Genomic DNA, 19,704 nt, shown 5'->3' on the forward strand with positions numbered 1-19,704 from the left:
TACACCTGCGTAACGCAAACATGTTGTAGTAAGTGTGCATGCGTGCATGTGTGTGTGTCTTTCTCCAGTCTGGGGCAGTGTGTTGAGCCTCACAAGAACAAGATCTGTCCCTATGCACAATATTGACCAAATTGAAAAAAAAAACCATATATTGATATTGCAATTATGTCTTTCAATACATGAAAATAAATGAACAAACTCTTAAACCCTGATGTAACATAATGAGCCTGCATTATTTTTTACAAAAAATGTTTAGATCATGTAAATGTCATTATTATCGACACTCATCTTCAACATCTGAGACTGTTTAGGATGCTTACAGCATAGTCTAAAATGTGGTTTGTTAAAGAGCTCTTTTTCACACCGTGGGCTTCTGCAGTATCACTAAGGGCCAGTAGAACAATAATGCTTAACAAATGATTAATCAATTAGCCCTGTTATAGATTTTGCATTTTGTATTCAAAGCAATGTCTTCATTTGCATTCAAAAGCAACTTCTTCATTATGGAAATCTGTGGTTACTGGCTCCCTGCATATCAGTTTACTGACTCACAGCAGCATAAACACATGTGAAGATCATAAGAATGGCACCGCCTAACCAGATGAGTATTCAAGATTCCATTCTCAAACCTGCCAGTCTGTGTTTAAAGGAGCAAGCTGCACCTATCCCATCCACAGACACATGCACACACACACACACGCACATACACACATGCACATACACACACATACACATACACCAGTTAATAAAAAGTAAATGTTCAATAAATATATAGAATATCTATAAACTATGAACACATCTAAGCAAATTACATTGAGTACACTCATTATAGGAATGATAATCATAAGAAGAAAAGAAAAAGAAAATTCCTATATAAAACCAATATTTAAATATCTTGACATGATACACACAGATCAGATTTGAGGGTGGAAGGGGAACCCGTAAGGTGGTTTGGGGAAACTCTGCCCAGAGCAGTAATAGCAACATGTAATGACACTGGAGCCCTGCACTGCAGTAAACATTAACAGTTGGAAAAAAGTTCAGAACTGTGTTCACTGAATGTCTACAGTCATTCCCAGGTCAGGTGTGTCCTCGAACTGGACTTTAAAATCACTATCCTCCTCCTCAAACACGATGACCTAAAAAGAAGGCAAGAAACCCTTTGGTGGCAAATAAATAAATAGATCAATAATAACAGGATTTGACAAGAGAGATTTAAAAAGATGGCATAAATCAGCTGACTTGGTTGATTCCACTGTTGAGGGACGGTCCAGGGAGATAAAGACTCTGCTGTGGGCCGATGTCCCAGTAGCGTCCGAGGTTCTGTCCATTGATGAAGAGCACGCCTTTGGTCCAGCCCTAATAACCACAGATGACTACTGATGACCTTACTGTCGTTCATGGAATGAAATACCTCTCTATCGGCAGAATGCACACAGCTGGACCTGAAAGGTTCTGTCGAAACTGATCAGTGATACAGGGGCATTAAATATCTCTGTAGCTCACCGGCAGTTTGAGAAACGTGTCACTGGGATAGCCGTCCACGAACAGTCTTCCCTGAAAAAATCCTGGAAAGCTTGGCTTGTTAGGAAGGGTCTTCCATGGAGCTCTGTACAAGCTAAACAAAGTGAAACGATCAGCACCTTGCTGTCTTAGTGCGCTCCTCAACAAATCATCTAAAAATTCCCATGAATAGAACGTAAGCAGCCTTTGCTCTGATGCATAATAATATATACATATATTATTATGTATATATTATGTATATATTAAATATATGTAGGTTTCACTAACCTGTCAATAAAGCTCTGTGTCATATCCAGGCTGTAAATGACGAAGTCTGTCAGTGGCAGACTGTTCAATAAAATGTCCCCTACAATACCTGAAAATAGTTTCAGATAAAACCAAACAACTCAGTTACAGTATATATGCTGATAAAGATCATCACCGGACAGAACAGAACAGAAACGTACAAACCTTTGCTGTTTCATGTCTTACAGATATCACAGGTAGAACATACTGAATTACAGTAGACATCATATTTTCTTTCTAACAGCTCCAGTACCTTTGCGCTGACTGTCCATGGCTTTGCTGAAGTGTACTCTCCCACAGTTCTCCACAAGTAAGCTCAAAGTTCTTTCCTCCTACAAACATGGAAATTTAGACGCCACCAGCTTTTTATAATCAAATGGTGAAAGAGAATTTCACTTAGCAGAATTTCTTTTTGCTTTAGTAGGTTTCAGAGAGTAAGAACCCTTAAGAAACCTGCTTAAAGTTTAGAAAGGGTGCCATATAAAGACCCAACAGCTCTTTGAAAGGCATTCAGATAGCTTCAGATTCTGTGATGCTGCAAGACTAGTGTGGTGCTATGACTAGTGTCATGACTAAGCACATACACACAGTAACCACTTTATTCAGTCTTATATGTAAATATCATATGTTTATATGTTTAACGCGTAAATTAGACAGCAGTATATTTTTCACCTTGTGAGCGGTGAAATGCATATTTTGACAGCACTAGTAAATCACTAATAAAGCTTTTTAGAGCAACAGACTGACGACACAATTAAATTCAGGGATAAACAAGAAAAAGTCAATACCTTCCCATCAGGAACCGCTAACTCCACCGTCTTGTAGTTGAATATGCCAATGAAACTCCTATTCACAAACACCTTATGCAATAGTGTCTTATTATTATTATCAGATGATAGAACAACCACACTGACAAATAATTGCACAGTTAATCCCACAGCTCTTGGCCTGCACTTACCAGAGCTCTGTCCTGGATACTACTTCCAGACCTTAAGAAGCCTCCATTGGTAATGGTTGTCTCATAGAGAGCATAACCATATGCTTGTCCATTCCCATTGTTCACTGGGAAATTCTCCATGTTAATAGGGGCTTGCGATTTAAAAGGCTTCAAGAATAAACAAATACATTTTTTACTCATTATCTCAATTATTTATTTGTTTGTTTGCTTGCTTGTTATAAACTACCGACTGTAGTGGAACATTGTTCGAAAGCCTGAAATAGCACCACTGGGACTTGTAGGCTAACACTTAATTTTGTATTACTATAATTTGGAGTTTATTTGTCCTACTACCTAAATAGAAAATTTACCTCACTCCACACCTATAAAAAAAAAATCAATTAATTAAAAAAAACAAACAAAAAACAAAAAACGCATTGAAATGTTTCATATTTTAGCGCACGTTAAAAATACCTGGAAATCGTGCCATTCTCCTCTATGTTACCACGAACTAATTATTTTAGAGTTCATGCAAACTGTTTGAACTTGTGGTAAAAGTAATGGTGTCGAGGTGCACCAGCAAAATATGGGCCTTCTCCCCTCACCTCCGGTGTGAAGGGCAGAGCGTCCCATAACGAGAGGTGTTGGTACATGATCGCCTCCTCATAACCCTCATTCCGGCGCAGCGCAGGCATCGCAGGCAGCGGCTCGCCTGCAGCAACACATGTTCAGTAAGGGCAGTCGAACTAGGGGCCGGAGGTCTAGCGATTAAATACAGCGATACTGATGCAGCAGTAAACAAGCTGTATACTGCAACAGAGCACTTTGCGAGATGTGTAGGGCATCACAAACCGCTGTAACGACTGAAAAGGTCTCTCAGCAGATGGTACTTTGGTGTGTAATCCCCACGCTCGGACAAAGGTGCATTGTAATCTAAATAAGACAAAAAAAGTACAAAATGACAGCAATTTAATGTTTACAGATTTCTTATCAGGAATAAGTAGATAGTCGCATTCTTATTGGTTATATTTACTGAAACACACAGAATCAGTTTGACATGGTATTTCATTTTGACATCCATCAAACGGCTTGAAACCTCCCCCTTCTGGCGGTTTTGAGTAGTGCAATAGTATACAACAAAACCTTATCACATTCACTTAGACCTAATTGGAAAGGAAAAGCATACAGAAGCAGTAGACAAAGAGTAATGACGAACCATAGCTTGTGATTAGGGGCTTGTAGGAGGGGCTCGTCAAAGCGCCGCTCACAAATCCAAAGTTGGTTCCACCGTGGAACATGTGCAAGTTTATAGACATGCCCCGCCTAAGAATCTCCCTCACTGCGGAAAGCATGTCTGCCGAAAAACGGCGAAAGAAAAAAGTGCATCTAGTAAAATACTGAGGGCAGCAAGCTGTTTTCACACACACACACACACACACACACACACACACACACACACACACACACACACACACACACAACACACACACATACACCCACACACAAACACACACACACACACACACACATACACCCACACACACATACACCCACACACACATACACACACACACACACACACACACACACACACACACACACACACACACATAGGCTCACACACACACTCACACACACATACACCCACACACACACACAAACACACACACACACACACACAAAGAAATAAAATAAAAATTACCCTCCGCTGGAAAAATGTGATGAAGATCACCCCAACCATCAAACGATCCAGTCCAGTACTCCATAACCAGTATGGGACTGTTAGGCTGGTAAGCACATGCACACCACAATATTCAGCAAATATATCCAACAGTTAGAGAATTATATGCATAACTGCATAATGTGATAAAACAAATCTCCCGTTTACCTGCACAGCTTCCAGATAGTTGATGTCATCAAAGTTCAATTTTCGCAGATTTAATGTTCGGAGGACTAAGACAAGGGCAAAAACTGTGAAATCTAACCATGTCTGACATTCCAAATATTTCTACTTCATATAAACAGTACATCATATACCGGAATCCTTTACCTCCACTCACTCCTCCATCCTTTAAGCCCTTGTGGTTGTCTGATGTCAACAGAAGCTCACTGATGCCCCTGGACTGCAGAGCCTATTCAAAACAAACAGCACACAACCCACTTGAGTTTGCGTGTCTGTCACATATCCATCCCCGGGAATACTTGTCCACCACGTCCCCAGAACTTAACAGCTGCTGTTTCCTTTCTGCTGCTCATCAGGGTGATATACACTTGAAGCCCTCCACTGGTCACTTGCACAGTCTCCACCACATTTCTAGTTCCTTGGTCTTTGGAATCTCTCCAATTGTTGATTGACCTGAGTAAGCCTGTTATTTCAGTAAAGGACCATGCTGCTGTTCTGCCTGCAGTAGTCATTTAGTAAGACCAATATTTTTGTCTTGTGTTGTGAGATATAAAAGCAGAGATATCTCTACATGCTTGGAGAAAATACACGTTACATTTTGGTCTGCAAGAAGATTCCATACCTCTTTAAGAAATGTCATGTAGCTGATGTCTGTTGCAAAGGATCCATATTCATTCTCTACTTGTACAGCTATGACGGGACCACCTTTTTTAAACTAAAAAAAAAAAAAGAATTAAGAATAATTTATAAATTACTCTAAGATGGTAAAGTTTTATTTTCATATAATTAATTAAATGTTAAACAGCTTCTGACCTCTCAAATCCATTACCTGCAAAGGCACCACTTTTGGAATGAGCTTGTCAAAAAAAGCATCAACTGCCACTGTAAACCCTGAGTACATGCTCCTCAACCTCATCGTGCTGTCCCTTAAGAGCCAACTAGTGGAGAACATGGAAGAAAATAAATGTTCTTGCTCATTCAGCATTTGCAACACTTTAATGTGATGTCTACAGTCTATAGGAACAGTCAGTCAGTCATAGGTCAGTCAGTTTATAAGAACATAAAACGACTGGCATAAATAAGAGATTGTGCATTTGGCACAGCAAACATGGTCTGTCTGATGGGTGTGATAAAAATGTGAGCAGTAAAATGGAAGAACTGTAAGCAATAGGCTCCTTAAGGGCAGCTCAGGTATGGCCTTTCATTGTGATAGTAACGTAGTAGGGTGAAACATGGCTCATCATGCAGTCTCTGACTTTACCCTAGGTCAATGTCTTCACTGCTCACAGTGAGAAACTTACACATGCTTTTAGTTGCTCTGGCCCCAAGTTCGACCTCTGGATTTCTTTTCCTGAATGCCTAGGAGCTGTTGGCAGTTGCCATTTATAAATTGTGCGATGCACTTGTTACTTTTAATTAGGCTTTTAGGCTTAATTGTTTACATGTTATAGTCTCTTTACTTTTTTGTTTCTTTACTCTTCGTACTTTTGAATTCATGATAGTTGTTAATTATCTGTCTTTCTTTTACTATTTTTCTTATCTTTTTACATATATTTTAATTTCTACATTATGCAGATTTTACACTAAAACGCATTAAAAAACAAATCTACAAATGGACACATATCCAACCAGTTTTTACCCAGATTAATAAATGTGGCTTGATAAGGGTTGGTGACCCTAACGATGCAAGATACCTACCTAGGCAATCCTCCCAGATCCAGCTCTGAGCATATGTATGGCCCAGGCCTCAGAATAACCCAGAGACCCACGTCAGCAGCCTGGAGAAGAAATGTCCTGAGGAATCATGAAACTGTGAATTAAGAGAGCTTACCCAGTTAAAATGGTAAGATCTTATAAATTAACACTGAAGCTAGATATAACTATAATAGTGGGATATAAGATAACAATAACTATAATAAATAGAATGTAATCAATATAATGCTCTGGGCTATCTGAAATCTCCATCATCATCTAATACCATAACATGACTTTGTCTAAATAAAATGTAATTGACAGACACAAAAAAACACACATCCCTATTTCAGAGGTCTGCACCTTTTGCATTAATAGCCAGCGCCTAGCTGTGCAATCTCAAACCAAATGCTTAGAAAACCTGTCGTTATGGTGAAGACAGCTGCATCTTAATGAGTGCATCTGTGATGCAATCCCTATAGTCTGGAGAGCACAGGTAATGACTGGGTATACTACTAAACAAGCAGGTTAAAATCCCACCTGACTGAAGTCAACTGACAATGCTGTCAGGGGATAGAGAACAGAAGCTGCCTAGACAACAGATTTGCCTAAATTAAGAAATGCTTTGCACAACATTAACATTCTTGGATCTCTGAAGTAAGATCCAAGAATCCAAAAATCAAGAATAAAATATGCAGGTGTCTCAGAGGTTCTCAGTCTAGTCAGCAAGGGCTCCTTGTCATTCCTCATTTCTATCCCAGCCCAAAAACACCTGGGACAGATGATCAAGGGCTGTAGAATATTTGTTACCAGTTTTAGGTGTGTTAGGAACTGGAATAAAACACAAGCCTGACAGGGTCTGGGTCTGGGTCCCCAGGGACTAGGCCAATAACCTCAGTAGTAAACATTTGTGTAAATGTGAATGACATTCATACACAGACAGTGGAACAGAAACTGCTCTTACTCCAAATCCAGACCTCCATGGAACTGGAAATCACCTCTTTTAGGCTCATGTAGGTTCCAAGGCACCTGTCTGAAAAACAGCTTACGTTTATCATTGCTAACTAGCTCCAGGTTTTCTTTAAAAGCCACTCAGGTATGAAGGCTTGTTTCACACCTACGTGGTGAGTGTGTTGATTCCACAGGCCTTCATTTTCATCATCCGATCCCTCCAGTAGGCTCTGGGCACCCGGAAATAATGAAGAGAACCCCCCAGGATGCGGAACGGCTCTCCCCCCAGTGCGAACTGGGAAGAGTTGACACTCAACCCCTCTCTTCTGTTTATTTTCATCTTTCCTGTTTGCCCACTGAATGAAGAAGTCACTGCTATAGTTACCACAAAGTTTTCTGACATAGCCCATAAAGAACAGAGAATACCACACAAGGGACTACACCATCACATTACACACAGACCTATGTGATATCTATAGCTGTATAGAATTTAATTTGAAATGTAACTAATGTTAAAATAAATTAAATGCCACTAATGTTTATATTAGCAGTACTGTCAAATGACACTTTACAGTCATCATACACCTGTCATTGTGTGCGCTATGCATAGTCTTCGAATAGTCTAGGTAGTGCACGTCTAAAAACATACTAGCTACAGTTTGTACATTTGTGAAGGACACATGCAAAATAATGCTACTTCTTACCTGATCTGACGGTAAATTATTACACCACAGATACTTAAAAGGAGAATAATATAACGTCTTCTGTGAGAGCTTCTTACACTTAGAAAAACCATCGGTCTGAGTTTAATCGGTTAGTAAATACGAAATGGTCGTGCAAATCAGAACCATAGCCTAACACAGTCATGCACCACTCATGAGAGTTCATCCACATCCCAGTAAAAGGTAAAACATGTTTCTCGTTTCTTGGAAACGGGCTGTTGGCGCCGCCCCAGGTAGGTACTCTCTTTGGAAAGGACGGGGAATGCGCTCGTTCCCCAAAGAACTACAAATCCCATCAAATTCTCAAACGTCGAAGAACGCGCATGCGCTAGCTAGTTTAATGGCCTGAGAGCTGTGAGGTTTTTTTGTTGAAAGCAGAGCTTAAGAAGGCTTTGTGAAAATAGAAGATTTATCAAAATCGGGTATATGAGGTACGAAGTTCGTCACCTATCCCGATGGGTGTTCCAGTAACATTCTCACCGTTCTTGCTGTTATTTTGACGCGTCTCATTAGCCAATACAAGCTAACCCATCGGCTTTTTGAGCCATTTAACGCTAGCTAGCTAGCTTCCTAGCCAGCTAAATTTGTTCTGTTTACAACTAACGTATCTGGCCGTCTGTCTAGCTGTGTAACATGCGAACTCGCTATTAATAGTATTGTTGTTTGCTGTGATAACATTTGTAGCAGTTATTTCCCATGAACCGAGGTAGTTTTTCAAACTGACTAGCGAACATTTTAAAAGTAAGGTTTTGTCCGTGTTGTTACTCTAGCTAACCTATGTGTTATCACGTTGAGAACGCCACCTAGTTTAGTTATTACAGTAAACAAGTAGACACAACGGCTAGATAATATAAAGACGTCAACATTATTAATAAAGGCTTCAATACCTTAGCAATCTTTTGCCATGGTTTATTAAAAGGGAATGCCTAAATAAACAAATAAATACATGTCTTTTTCTCAACAGTTTGCTTGCATTTCCTGCTCCTATCATGAGAGCTTGTCTGATCTTCAGTACCCTCTCCTTCTGCAGTTGATGATTCTCCAGCTGGCTTGGAGATGACCGACAGTGTCAGGGCGTTCCTCCGCAATGTTGCGACGGTTGGCACATTTAACCCAGATCACACATGAGGAAAATGTGCCTTTCTTTAACGTGTTACTGAGACCAGGTTCCGCAGGGAGGTCTCAAACCCATCATATTTACATGTACAGTTACTACTATGTAGTAAATGTCCATGGCAACTTTTATCAGTATTCGCTTTGATAACTGTAGATAACTTACTGTGGCTTTCCTGTATTTCAGGTGGTAGCAACATGAAAGTCACAGGTTTGATTTCCTGAAAAATAATCAAATTGTAAAGCAAGATTTCTTGCTTCATTTTTTAGGGGATTAAGGATTCTATTTTGGGGATCACAACAATCACCAAGCTAGATGCCCGAATCCAGCAAAAGCGGGAGGAGCAGAAGAAGCGGAGAGTGAGCGGCCCCTTGGCCCAGAGACGGGCTCAGAGCGAGGACCGCAAGCACGAGAGGTACGTGCGCTGGGTCTCAGTGCAGGGTTGGCATCAGCCAACCTAGACTGCTTTACTGCATCGTTTTGAAACTTTTCATCGTTGTTTTTTTTTTAGTGAGCCCAAAGTAGCAAGTAGGATTTTTCAATGTTGTGCCTGGAACGGTGGTGTATTTTGGGTATGTATTGTCTTTGCTCATTAATGTGAAATATTGAGTTTTGTCATTAACATAGGTCACTGTAATATAACAATAACATTGTCAATATATATATGCAATGAAAATAAAAAAATTGTCAGTAAAATATTAGCCTAAAACGTCAATTGTAGTTTATATCTACAAATATTTTTAAGTGCTAAAGCAATTTAAAAAAATCACTTGAATGAAAACGTGATCATTGTTGTTGTTCCTGCTGACTTGACTTATGAATACATCCTCTGCCCTCACAGCTGAGTCTCTTTCTTTTCTACCGCGTGTTTATACCATTGCTCCAGACTCTTACTGCAAGAATTATTGGTATGTTTGTGTTTCTCTGGGCTATGGACTGAGTAAGTTTACCATGTTCAACTGTAGAATCTGTTGACTGTGTTTGAGAGGCCTGTTGTTTTTGGCATAGGTGACCCCTCCTTGCATGGAAACGTGTGGTCCTGGTTGGAATTCATCTTAACCTCAGTGTTTAGTGCTCTCTGGGTCCTCCCTTTGTTTGTGCTTAGCAAGATTGTCAATGCCATTTGGTTCCAGGTGAGGCTATTTTACCTGAATACAAATACTAATATATCTTTTTAAAATAATCTATCCATATAACTTCTGAACAGTGTTTAATGTACATTGCTGGGTTAGAGACTGTAAGCATACAAAAATGATAACTTGATTCTCTGGACAGGACATTGCTGATCTGGCGTTTGAAGTCTCTGGACGCAAAGCTCAGCCTTTTCCAAGTGTAAGCAAGATCATAGCTGATATGCTTTTCAACCTTCTCCTCCAGGCCCTCTTTCTCATTCAGGTATAAAAGCAAATCTTTTCTCACCTCTCACCTAGTTTTGCATTAGATGCACTCACTGGCTAAGATTGTGTGTGTCTGTGTCCTTATTCGGTCTTGGACCATTTTTAGGGCATGATTGTCAGCCTCTTCCCCATTGATGCTATTGGTCAGATGGTCAGCCTCCTCCACATGTCTTTGCTCTATTCACTCTATTGCTTTGAATATCGCTGGTTCAACCATGGTGAGTTTATTGTGTCCTGTCAGGTTTGAATGAGCTTTGTCAGTTTTGTGTGTAAAGTTAACACTGCTAATGGTATGTTTGTCTGTGTTCTGGAAGGGATTGAAATGCATCAACGGTTGTCAAACATTGAAAGGAACTGGCCGTATTACTTTGGCTTTGGTCTGCCCATGGCACTTTTGACAGCATTGCCATCTTCCTATATCATAAGGTATTTTTTGTTTCTCTGCCAAAGATTGTGCTTCCTCTGTTTATACTTGTTGTGAGTAAGGATGGCTATCATGAGACAATTGCTAACAACCTGAAACCATGATTCTAACTGGAATGCTACATTTTTTCCTATTGTGCCCTATTCATTGCCATTTGGGAATGAAATGGCCTCTCGTGAGGCCATTAAATAACTGAATGTATATGTGAAGGCATACATTTATTACTATTTTAAATGGCTTATAATTCATTACTATTTGTATGTACATTTTCACATTTGGCAGAAGCTCTTATCTCTGTTACAGAGACAAATGTAATGTGGGAAGTCTTGCCCAAGGACCCCTATTGGTATAGCATAGTCCATTTGCCCAGGCTTGAAACCCAGTCTCATACAAGGGGTGGCATTGTTAACCACTACACTACACAATATCATTTTTAAAGATATATCTTCTTTTAAAAAAAGAAGAATTAAGATTACAATGTCTAATCTTTTTGCATAAATTCTTTGTTTCCTTAATGTATTCTCTGTTGTTTCTTTCAGTGGCTGTCTCTTCTCAATTCTGTTCCCCCTCTTCATCATCAGCGCCAATGAGGCCAAGACCCCAGTGAAGCTTTAGTGAGTTTTAGTTTTTATTTTTATTTCCATTTTTATTGTGACAAGTCCATCACTGTTGTTTCCTACTTCTGCAGCCACTTCCAGCTCCGCCTGTTCTCCCTGGTGGTTCTCATTAGTAACAAGCTGTTCCACAAGACGGTCCATCTGCAGAGCGCTCTCACCTCCTCCAACTCCGCGGAGAAGCTGCCCTCATCTCGCACGTCCCCGAGCCGCACGAGACCGCTGCCCACTCAGTGACCGCCACCACGGTTAGCCAGCACATCCACGACCATCAGCCGCTCCACACACGTGTGAGGCGAGACTGAGTGCGAGGGCTCTGGAAAAGGAAATTTAGTCTGTCTTGCTTTCTGTGTATTTTAAAGATTTTTCAGCCCTTTTAATGTCATTATGGAGGATTGATCAGGCTGATTTATGTTAGTTTTAAATGTGAATGACTAATTATTTGGATTGGACTGAGCTGTGTCTGTTTCACACATGCACAAGGCTGCAATTCTTGTTTTGTAGTGTAATTTTGTTGGACTGTTTTTGTACTCATTATGTGCCATTTGGGTGATTTATAGAATTTTCAAATTACAACGTAAAACCTATTCATGTGCGTATATATTTTCTTTTACACAAGTTTCCCTCTTAATAGTCTTCATTGACTTTGTTCACTGTTTTGGGTTTTTAACTGTTTATGGCCTTCTATTTATTTACATATCAGAGCAAGTGGCACCAGAGGAGCCTGCTGTTATAAGTCCGCAAATAATACATTAACACACACCCCCACACTTGCCTAAGGTGTGGTGGTCTTGTTTAATCTGAACTGTGTAATAATAGGACAATTGAAATTCTATTTAATCCTCAAATAGGTTTACTTTTCAGAAGCAGAATTTAAATCGGCTTTCATTCCCTTCTGAGAGGAAAAATTATTCAGTTCTTGCCTACTGTGTTGACATTTTACTGTGAGATCTAACTGGGTGTCATTGGACCTTTGTCAAAATAGGGTTGTTATTAACCTATGCAGAGATGATGATGCTGCAGAAAACAGAACAATAGAGCTGCTTTTTCCAATGCATGTTTACTTTGGGTAGGGTGAATTCCATGTTAAAAGTTGAGAGATTTGTGCTAGGTGTTCTGCCGATCAAAAATGTTATCCGTAATGGTTTCAAAACGAACAATATCAGTACTGAAAGAATGCACAAAGTAGATAAAGATTCATCCTACTATTGTCAAATGACACTGCCAAATGGCTTAATATGTATAACTCTCATTTATATCAACAAGCAGTGGTTGCAGGGATGGTTACTAGTTGTCCCTCCTAAAACACTCTTTGGCTTTATTGTTTAATCTCAACAGGTTACACATATTTTACTAGAAGCACATGTTGAGTCACCATCTCATTGTCACTGTATTCACTGAGAGATGTGGTGGTCTTTCTTGTTTTCCTTTTGAAAAGGTATTTATTGTAAGAAGTACATTGTGTTACACATGCAGGTTGATATATGTGAGTTACATTTTGTAAAAGTATTACACATTTAAATAAACTTGATCTGCATAGACAAATCAAAATAAGAGTTTTAATCTCTGCTAAGATCTAGTCTTACAGCATTTGTATACATATCATTTCTAACCGTTAGTCGGTGTTTTTCCCCCCAGTTTATACGTCTTCCCATCTCATACCGGCATGGACGTACAATCTTTGCTAAGAACCACAGACTAAGGACACGTCATTTCTGAAGCGCCGTAAGAAACGTATACGCTCTTTCTCGGTTTGAATGGCAACTTAACAGCAAATCAGAGAAGACAATTCGCGGCGATGCTTTCATATTAGCCAATAAACACATGCTGTACGTGGCTGGGCGGGCTGTTGATCGCCCAGAGGGTAGTGTGGGAAAGTAAGTGTGGAGCAGGAGAGAAGTGGCTGAACCGCCGGTGAACGAAACTGGTAAATTTAGAAATCCCGAACATTGCCGTTTGTACGAAAATAGCCTGAGATTAACATAGTTGTGAGGGCATGGATACAGATATAAATTAGTCCAGGAAAAGTTTCGTAATGACCTATTTCGCTGTTTTATCTTGCTATTTAACAATCTAGCTAATGTTAGCTGGCTGTAGGAAACAGATCTGTTCTAATAGGTTGTAATGCCCATAGGTAGTTAGTACTTCACATTTATGGTGTATGAAATAGAAAGAATAGGATGTGATCTTGTGTTTTCGTCGAACGTGTTGCAGGTGTGATGGGTATCTAACGTTAAGATGGTTCACGCATTGCCATTAACCAGTAACAAATCACTGGTCAAGTTTTCTGCAATTAGCTATCTTAGCTATGCTAGCTAACTAGATACCTAGCCATCTATCAGATAGCGGTTCAACCTCTAACGTTGTGAACCTAAGATGTGTTAGTCGCTAGATAGCATGTTTGTTTGTTTGTTTGTTTGTTTGTTTGATTTCATAAAAACTTAGTGCAATTCCTTGGATTAAAATATTCGTGCTTCTGCTGTCATTGCACCGGTTGGTTAACTCGGTTAGCTAGCTGGTATCCATACGTTATTTGCACAGACTTGTTAAACTGCAGTTAACGCGTCCTTTCCTGGTTGGAACTAGTATTGCACCGACATCGCTTTATTTATCTAAAGAATCGTCTTTTGCGCATTTGGACTAATAGTTTTGTCTAATTAATTTCATGGGTTCGTGAAGCATAAGAGGAAAAAAAGGTTACCCCATCATATTTTATCTAAACGATTGGCATTCAAACATAAAAAAAAACAAGTAAATCAAAGCAAACTATTTTTTTGTGTTTTACTATTTCTGTTGGCTGATAGGTGTTGGGTTGTAGTCCTGCCTCTGGTGTGAAGATGACCAAGATGGGTTTCCTGCGGCTGTCCTACGAGAAACAGGACACATTGCTGAAGCTCCTGATCTTGTCCATGGCAGCAGTGCTGTGTAAGTGGCATTTACCTGTTAAATCTGGCTTATACAGCATGTGTGTGACCTTGTTTAGTATAACACCTCACGTCTTGTGTTCCTCATCAGCATTCTCCACTAGGCTGTTCTCTGTTTTGAGATTCGAGAGCGTCATCCATGAATTTGATCCGTAAGTGGCCACGCAGCTCTACTGTGTAAGGAAAACATGAGTGTGTTGCTCCCGCTTATAGTCAGGCATTAATTCTGTCTTCCCTTTGTTCCCATATTTAGGTATTTCAATTACCGCACCACCCGCTTCCTGGCAGAGGAGGGATTTTACAAGTTTCATAATTGGTTTGATGACCGTGCTTGGTATCCTCTTGGGAGAATCATCGGAGGCACCATCTATCCAGGTAGCAGATGAGGCTGGATTGTTTCTATGATATTTGGGGAGTTTTCCTTTGCAGTGCTGATACCAAGCATTCTTAAGATGGTTCAGTAAACGAAAGGATCCCAGTCGAGGAACTGAGCCTAAGAACCTGAGAGGCCTGTTTGCGTGGACGTGGGTTTGACGCGGTCTGTGTTCTGCGCAGGGTTGATGATCACGTCTGCAGCCCTTTACCACATGCTCCACTTTTTCCACGTCACCATAGACATCCGCAACGTCTGTGTCTTTCTCGCACCTCTCTTTTCCTCCTTCACTGCCATCGTCACCTACCACTTCACCAAGGAGCTCAAGGTACGACACACATCACTCTTCTCACTTGTCTGTCCTGCTCTGATCAGTTCAGTTTGGACAGTTTCCTCTGATATAATGGTGTTTTATTGTTGCATTTCCTTGATGGTAAACATCCCCTTGGGAGCTGAGTTGAAAGTGTGTGTGTGTGTGTGTGTGTGTGTGTGTGTGTGTGTGTGTGTGTGTGTGTGTGTGTGTGTGTCACAGGATGCTGGTGCTGGACTCCTTGCTGCTGCCATGATTGCAGTTGTACCCGGATACATTTCCCGTTCTGTTGCAGGTTCCTATGACAATGAAGGTATATTTTTGTCACTCAGATGTTGTATTAATGCAGCCTAAATCTTCTTCATTTCATATTTGCTGTAATGCTTGTTTGTCTGTCTACTTTTTTTTAATGGCATTTAAAGAAATAAAACACATCTATGATCTGTACTTTCATATTATGATGTTGAGGCTTGTCCAGATGAGGTCACCTTTTCTTATTGTAAATTACATATTTAGTCGTGTATATTTGTAGCTGTAAAAGTAGGGTGGAAAAAAAGCAATACCACAAAAATGAACATGTAACCATGACAGGTGCAGACATGCAACATATGATTAAGTCGTGGATTGTCCCGTTTCATCCTCTGTGAAGGAATCGCCATTTTTTGCATGCTGCTAACCTACTACATGTGGATCAAGGCAGTGAAGACGGGCTCGGTGTACTGGTCCTCCATGTGTGCCCTGGCTTACTTTTACATGGTGGGGGATATTCTCTCAATTCAAATATTTCCCTCCGAGTTCAGTGTGTCACTTTTTTGAGAGTGCTTTGCGTGCATGAGCCCCTGCAGCCTGTCTGAGCGTGCTTTCTATGCTAACAGGTCTCGTCGTGGGGTGGTTACGTGTTCCTCATCAATCTCATCCCTCTGCACGTGCTGGTGCTGATGCTCACCGGCCGCTTCTCCCACCGCATCTACGTGGCCTACTGCACCGTGTACTGCCTGGGCACCATCCTGTCCATGCAGATCTCTTTTGTAGGATTCCAGGTATCTAAAGGCACCCATCAAATTTGTATTACCTGCAGAATTGTATTTCTGGGCAGAGGTGATTAACTTGATAAATTGGCACTATTCTGGTACCGTTCGGTCTTTTCAGTGTGTCAACAGCACTTTTTTTTTTTTTTGCATGCATACATGCATGTTAATAAGCTGCTTGTTTTTGTCTGCTAGCCTGTGCAGTCCTCTGAACACATGGCTGCCTTTGGAGTGTTTGGCCTGTGCCAAATCCATGCCTTTGTGGACTACCTGCGGAGCAAGCTGAACGCCCAACAATTTGAGATCCTGTTTAAAAGTGTAATTTCCCTCGTGGGTTTTGCACTGCTCTCCGTGGGAGCTGTGCTCATGCTCACAGGTGAGGAGTCACGACCCCTGCTCTCACACACCGGCTCCCCGTAGCCACCCTTATCTTAACGAAAAACTATTTAAGATTGTTTTAAAAAGTTTGAGGGGCACAGTGGCTTTGATGGTTGACTTGTTGGACCAGTTTCTTTCTTATTTATTACATTACACTGAACTACCATATCCACTCTTGTCCCAGTTAAACGTAGACACAGAATAAAGAGGTGGTTTAATATACAGTATGTCCACTCTGGTTTCCCCATAAGACTTATGGCGGTCTCCCTTGTGCATCTAGGGAAGATCTCCCCATGGACTGGCCGTTTCTACTCCCTGCTGGATCCGTCCTATGCTAAGAACAACATCCCCATCATTGCCTCTGTCTCTGAGCACCAACCCACCACCTGGTCCTCCTACTATTTTGACCTGCAACTGCTAGTCTTCATGTTCCCTGGTAATTAGCCCTCCTTTTTGTTAATTTTCTGGAAATATCCTTCCATAAAATACTGAAAGGTGACTGACTGGCTTTACTTTTTGCAGTGGGCCTGTATTATTGCTTCAACAACCTTTCCGATGCTCGTATCTTCATCATCATGTATGGTGTCACCAGCATGTACTTCTCAGCTGTAATGGTAGGTTCCAAACATGTACTTTCACCTGAAATTTCTCAACAACATTTATGTCTTTGTTACATGTTCATTCCTAAATCGCAGCCTCCCCCCCCAGGTGCGTCTGATGCTGGTTCTGGCTCCCGTCATGTGCATCCTGTCAGGGATTGGGGTTTCTCAGGTGCTCACCACATACATGAAGAACCTGGATGTCAGTCGACCAGACAAGAAGTCCAAGAAGCAACAGGATGCCACTTACCCCATCAAGAATGAGGTGAGTCTGAGGCCGTTGTCGTTTGAACTGCGTTTAAATGACATTTATGGCATTTCGCTGACGCTTTTGTCCAAAGCGACTTACAATTATGACTGAAAACCACTTGAGCAACTGAGGATTAAGGTTCTTGCTCAGGGGCCCAACAGTGGCAACTTGGTGGTGGTGGGGCTTGAACTGACAACATTCTGATTACTAGTCAAATACCTTAACCACTGAGCTCCCCCTGCCCAGAATGAAATTGTCAATAAATAGTCAGGCAGAATTGGAACGTTTTACTTTGCTGACAGTAAAGGAAGGCATTTTCATTAACTTCTGTGTCTAGCTAAACAAACTGTGCCTGGTGGCTTTCGCTCCCTACGACTGCAGGTGGCAAGTGGGATGATCTTGGTCATGGCCTTCTTCCTCATCACATACACCTTTCACTCCACGTGGGTGACGAGCGAGGCCTACTCTTCTCCCTCCATCGTGCTGTCGGCCCGCGGTGGCGATGGCAGCCGCATCATCTTTGACGACTTCAGGGAGGCCTACTACTGGCTCCGACACAACACCCCTGAGGTCAGCTGCGGCGAAGCTCTGTCTGTAGCAATCACCATGGTCCCTGGTCTTCCCCGTCTGCCTTGAGCAGCTGTCACTTAGACCAGAGTTTCCAGATCCTGTTTCTGGAGTTCCCCCGCCACTTCTAATGCTGTCCACACAATAAACACACATACACCTTGTCATGATGGGCTGCTTAATTAGCTGACAAGTTGAGAGCAGGGAGTTGTGGGGGAATGTCAAAATCCAGATCAGGTATCACTGACTGGGGTCATTGGTACCATCACATACTGTATGCTTCCATCAAATTGTGATGTTGCAGTGATTTTTGAATGTGTAGGTATGTGTCTGTTGCAGGATGCCAAAGTTATGTCATGGTGGGATTATGGGTATCAGATAACTGCCATGGCTAATCGGACGATTCTGGTTGACAACAACACTTGGAACAACACGCACATCTCTAGAGTTGGCCAGGTGAATAAAACTTTCCCATTTCTTATTTTGTATATTCCTTTTTTTATTTACCATTTTGGAATGCGCACTACAGTTTCGAGCTGTGTAGATCGTTCTTGACGTATGTCTGCGTGCTCTTAGGCTATGGCCTCCACAGAGGAGAGAGCCTATGAGATCATGCGTGAGTTAGACGTCAGCTACGTCTTGGTGATCTTTGGTGGACTGACTGGATATTCGTCTGATGGTATGCTCATGCCGTATAAAAAAAATAAAATAAAAAAAGTAAGAAAAAAGAAACCAAAAGAAATTGGAAATTAAATCTCTAAGCAAATGCACACTGATGCTTGGTTTTGCAGACATAAACAAGTTCCTGTGGATGGTGCGCATTGGAGGCAGCACAGACACAGGGAGGCACATCAAGGAGCACGACTACTACACTCCCACCGGAGAGTTCCGTGTGGACAGAGAGGGCTCCCCCGTCCTGCTCAACTGTCTCATGTACAAGATGTGCTACTACCGCTTTGGCCAAGTCTACACGGAGGCCAGTGAGTATCCCTGTCCAGGCCGCCATTTCAGATAACCCCGCTTGCGTTTTGAGAGAGGGTTTTAGCAATGGTGTTTGTCAGTGAGTTAACCTGTGAGCTCTTTGCAGAACGTCCTCCTGGCTATGACAGGGTTCGCAATGCTGAGATCGGAAACAAGGACTTTGAGCTAGATGTGCTTGAGGAAGCCTACACAACAGAGCACTGGCTGGTCAGGATATACAAGGTGGATTTTGCTTTGGCCAATTCAGCCTCAGTGTGACCTTTCAAGAACTCCTGCAGTTTGCTGATAAACTTGCGTTTGTTCCCGACAGGTTAAGGACCTTGACAACCGAGGCCTCTCGCGAACATGAAGCCAAGACGCTCAAAATTCACACACCCTCTTTAACAAACAGCACTGAAAGCCTTCCTGTGGGATGTGGAGACAAGTGTGAATATTTTTTATACTTATGTTATAATTGCAGGAGGAGATTGAGTTTTGTTGGCTTTTTTTGGTTTGGATTTTTTAATTGATATGCCATGTTGTCTCTCTGGAATAGAATGAGGTGTGAACTTTTGAGAAAACTGTCATTGTGTTTTCTGCAATCATTGGCCAACTAACGAATTTGTCTACAAGTGGGGTAATAAATGGAGTCAATGGGATGCATTTGTCTTTTTCTTTGACCATCAGATACACAGTCAATGTAGACGTGTAGTTTACGGATTGTTCATTGTGCACGAAAGCTTGAGCCTGAT

At 41.3% G+C, this 19,704-nt stretch overlaps 3 protein-coding genes across 4 annotated transcripts; 2 read left to right on the plus strand and 1 right to left on the minus strand.

Moving 5' to 3' along the window:
• Nucleotides 1–999: 999 nt before the first annotated feature.
• On the minus strand, nt 1,000–8,232 carry LOC113580731 (beta-galactosidase-1-like protein 2). Its single transcript, XM_027015455.3, has 19 exons — nt 7,997–8,232; nt 7,463–7,648; nt 7,306–7,374; nt 6,348–6,443; nt 5,479–5,587; nt 5,272–5,364; nt 4,797–4,878; nt 4,635–4,699; nt 4,449–4,533; nt 3,963–4,100; nt 3,599–3,679; nt 3,352–3,458; nt 2,768–2,914; nt 2,598–2,669; nt 2,063–2,141; nt 1,792–1,879; nt 1,507–1,618; nt 1,243–1,359; nt 1,000–1,139 (listed from the first exon to the last, which is right to left on the minus strand). The coding sequence occupies exons 1-19, from the start codon at nt 8,086–8,088 to the stop codon at nt 1,053–1,055; spliced, it is 1,905 nt and encodes a 634-aa protein (XP_026871256.2). The 5' UTR covers nt 8,089–8,232; the 3' UTR covers nt 1,000–1,052.
• Nucleotides 8,233–8,300: 68 nt separating this feature from the next.
• ei24 (EI24 autophagy associated transmembrane protein) lies at nt 8,301–13,117 on the plus strand. Of its 2 annotated transcripts, none has more exons than XM_027015460.3 (11): nt 8,301–8,445; nt 8,979–9,112; nt 9,398–9,543; nt 9,640–9,700; nt 9,970–10,036; nt 10,137–10,261; nt 10,404–10,523; nt 10,632–10,743; nt 10,840–10,951; nt 11,489–11,563; nt 11,638–13,117. In XM_027015460.3, exons 2-11 carry the CDS (start codon nt 9,071–9,073, stop codon nt 11,798–11,800), a joined length of 1,023 nt encoding a protein of 340 aa, XP_026871261.1. In that variant the 5' UTR covers nt 8,301–8,445; nt 8,979–9,070; the 3' UTR covers nt 11,801–13,117. The 2 variants fall into 2 exon arrangements, with proteins under 2 accessions (XP_026871261.1, XP_026871262.1); XM_027015461.3 differs by having other exon boundaries at nt 8,345–8,445; nt 9,045–9,112.
• A 289-nt stretch (nt 13,118–13,406) lies between these two features.
• Nucleotides 13,407–19,611, plus strand: stt3a (STT3 oligosaccharyltransferase complex catalytic subunit A). The gene is made up of 18 exons (XM_027015422.3): nt 13,407–13,490; nt 14,368–14,488; nt 14,579–14,639; nt 14,741–14,862; nt 15,043–15,188; nt 15,393–15,483; nt 15,820–15,926; nt 16,046–16,210; nt 16,394–16,574; nt 16,857–17,012; nt 17,099–17,190; nt 17,285–17,440; nt 17,807–17,995; nt 18,332–18,448; nt 18,569–18,671; nt 18,784–18,972; nt 19,080–19,195; nt 19,284–19,611. The coding sequence occupies exons 2-18, from the start codon at nt 14,401–14,403 to the stop codon at nt 19,320–19,322; spliced, it is 2,118 nt and encodes a 705-aa protein (XP_026871223.1). The 5' UTR covers nt 13,407–13,490; nt 14,368–14,400; the 3' UTR covers nt 19,323–19,611.
• Nucleotides 19,612–19,704: the final 93 nt, after the last annotated feature.

The sequence above is a fragment of the Electrophorus electricus genome, chromosome 19, assembly GCF_041902795.1.
Source record: "Electrophorus electricus isolate QZ-2024a chromosome 19, ASM4190279v1, whole genome shotgun sequence".
Lineage (NCBI taxonomy): Eukaryota > Metazoa > Chordata > Actinopteri > Gymnotiformes > Gymnotidae > Electrophorus > Electrophorus electricus.

Bases quoted from the DNA above. Each gene is read 5' to 3' on its own strand.
- LOC113580731 (XM_027015455.3), bottom strand. From the start codon at position 8,088: ATGGTTTTTCTAAGTGTAAGAAGCTCTCACAGAAGACGTTATATTATT. The intron at 6,444-7,305 runs GTAAGAGCAGTT...ATGATTCCTCAG, and splicing joins CATGGAGGTCTGGATTTGGA to GACATTTCTTCTCCAGGCTG. The intron at 5,365-5,478 runs GTAATGGATTTG...TTTTTTTTTTAG, and splicing joins CAAAAGTGGTGCCTTTGCAG to TTTAAAAAAGGTGGTCCCGT.
- stt3a (XM_027015422.3), top strand. From the start codon at position 14,401: ATGACCAAGATGGGTTTCCTGCGGCTGTCCTACGAGAAACAGGACACA. The intron at 15,927-16,045 runs GTGGGGGATATT...CTATGCTAACAG, and splicing joins CCCTGGCTTACTTTTACATG to GTCTCGTCGTGGGGTGGTTA. The intron at 17,996-18,331 runs GTCAGCTGCGGC...TGTCTGTTGCAG, and splicing joins TCCGACACAACACCCCTGAG to GATGCCAAAGTTATGTCATG.
- ei24 (XM_027015460.3), top strand. From the start codon at position 9,071: ATGACCGACAGTGTCAGGGCGTTCCTCCGCAATGTTGCGACG. The intron at 9,544-9,639 runs GTACGTGCGCTG...TTTTTTTTTTAG, and splicing joins GAGGACCGCAAGCACGAGAG to TGAGCCCAAAGTAGCAAGTA. The intron at 10,524-10,631 runs GTATAAAAGCAA...GACCATTTTTAG, and splicing joins AGGCCCTCTTTCTCATTCAG to GGCATGATTGTCAGCCTCTT.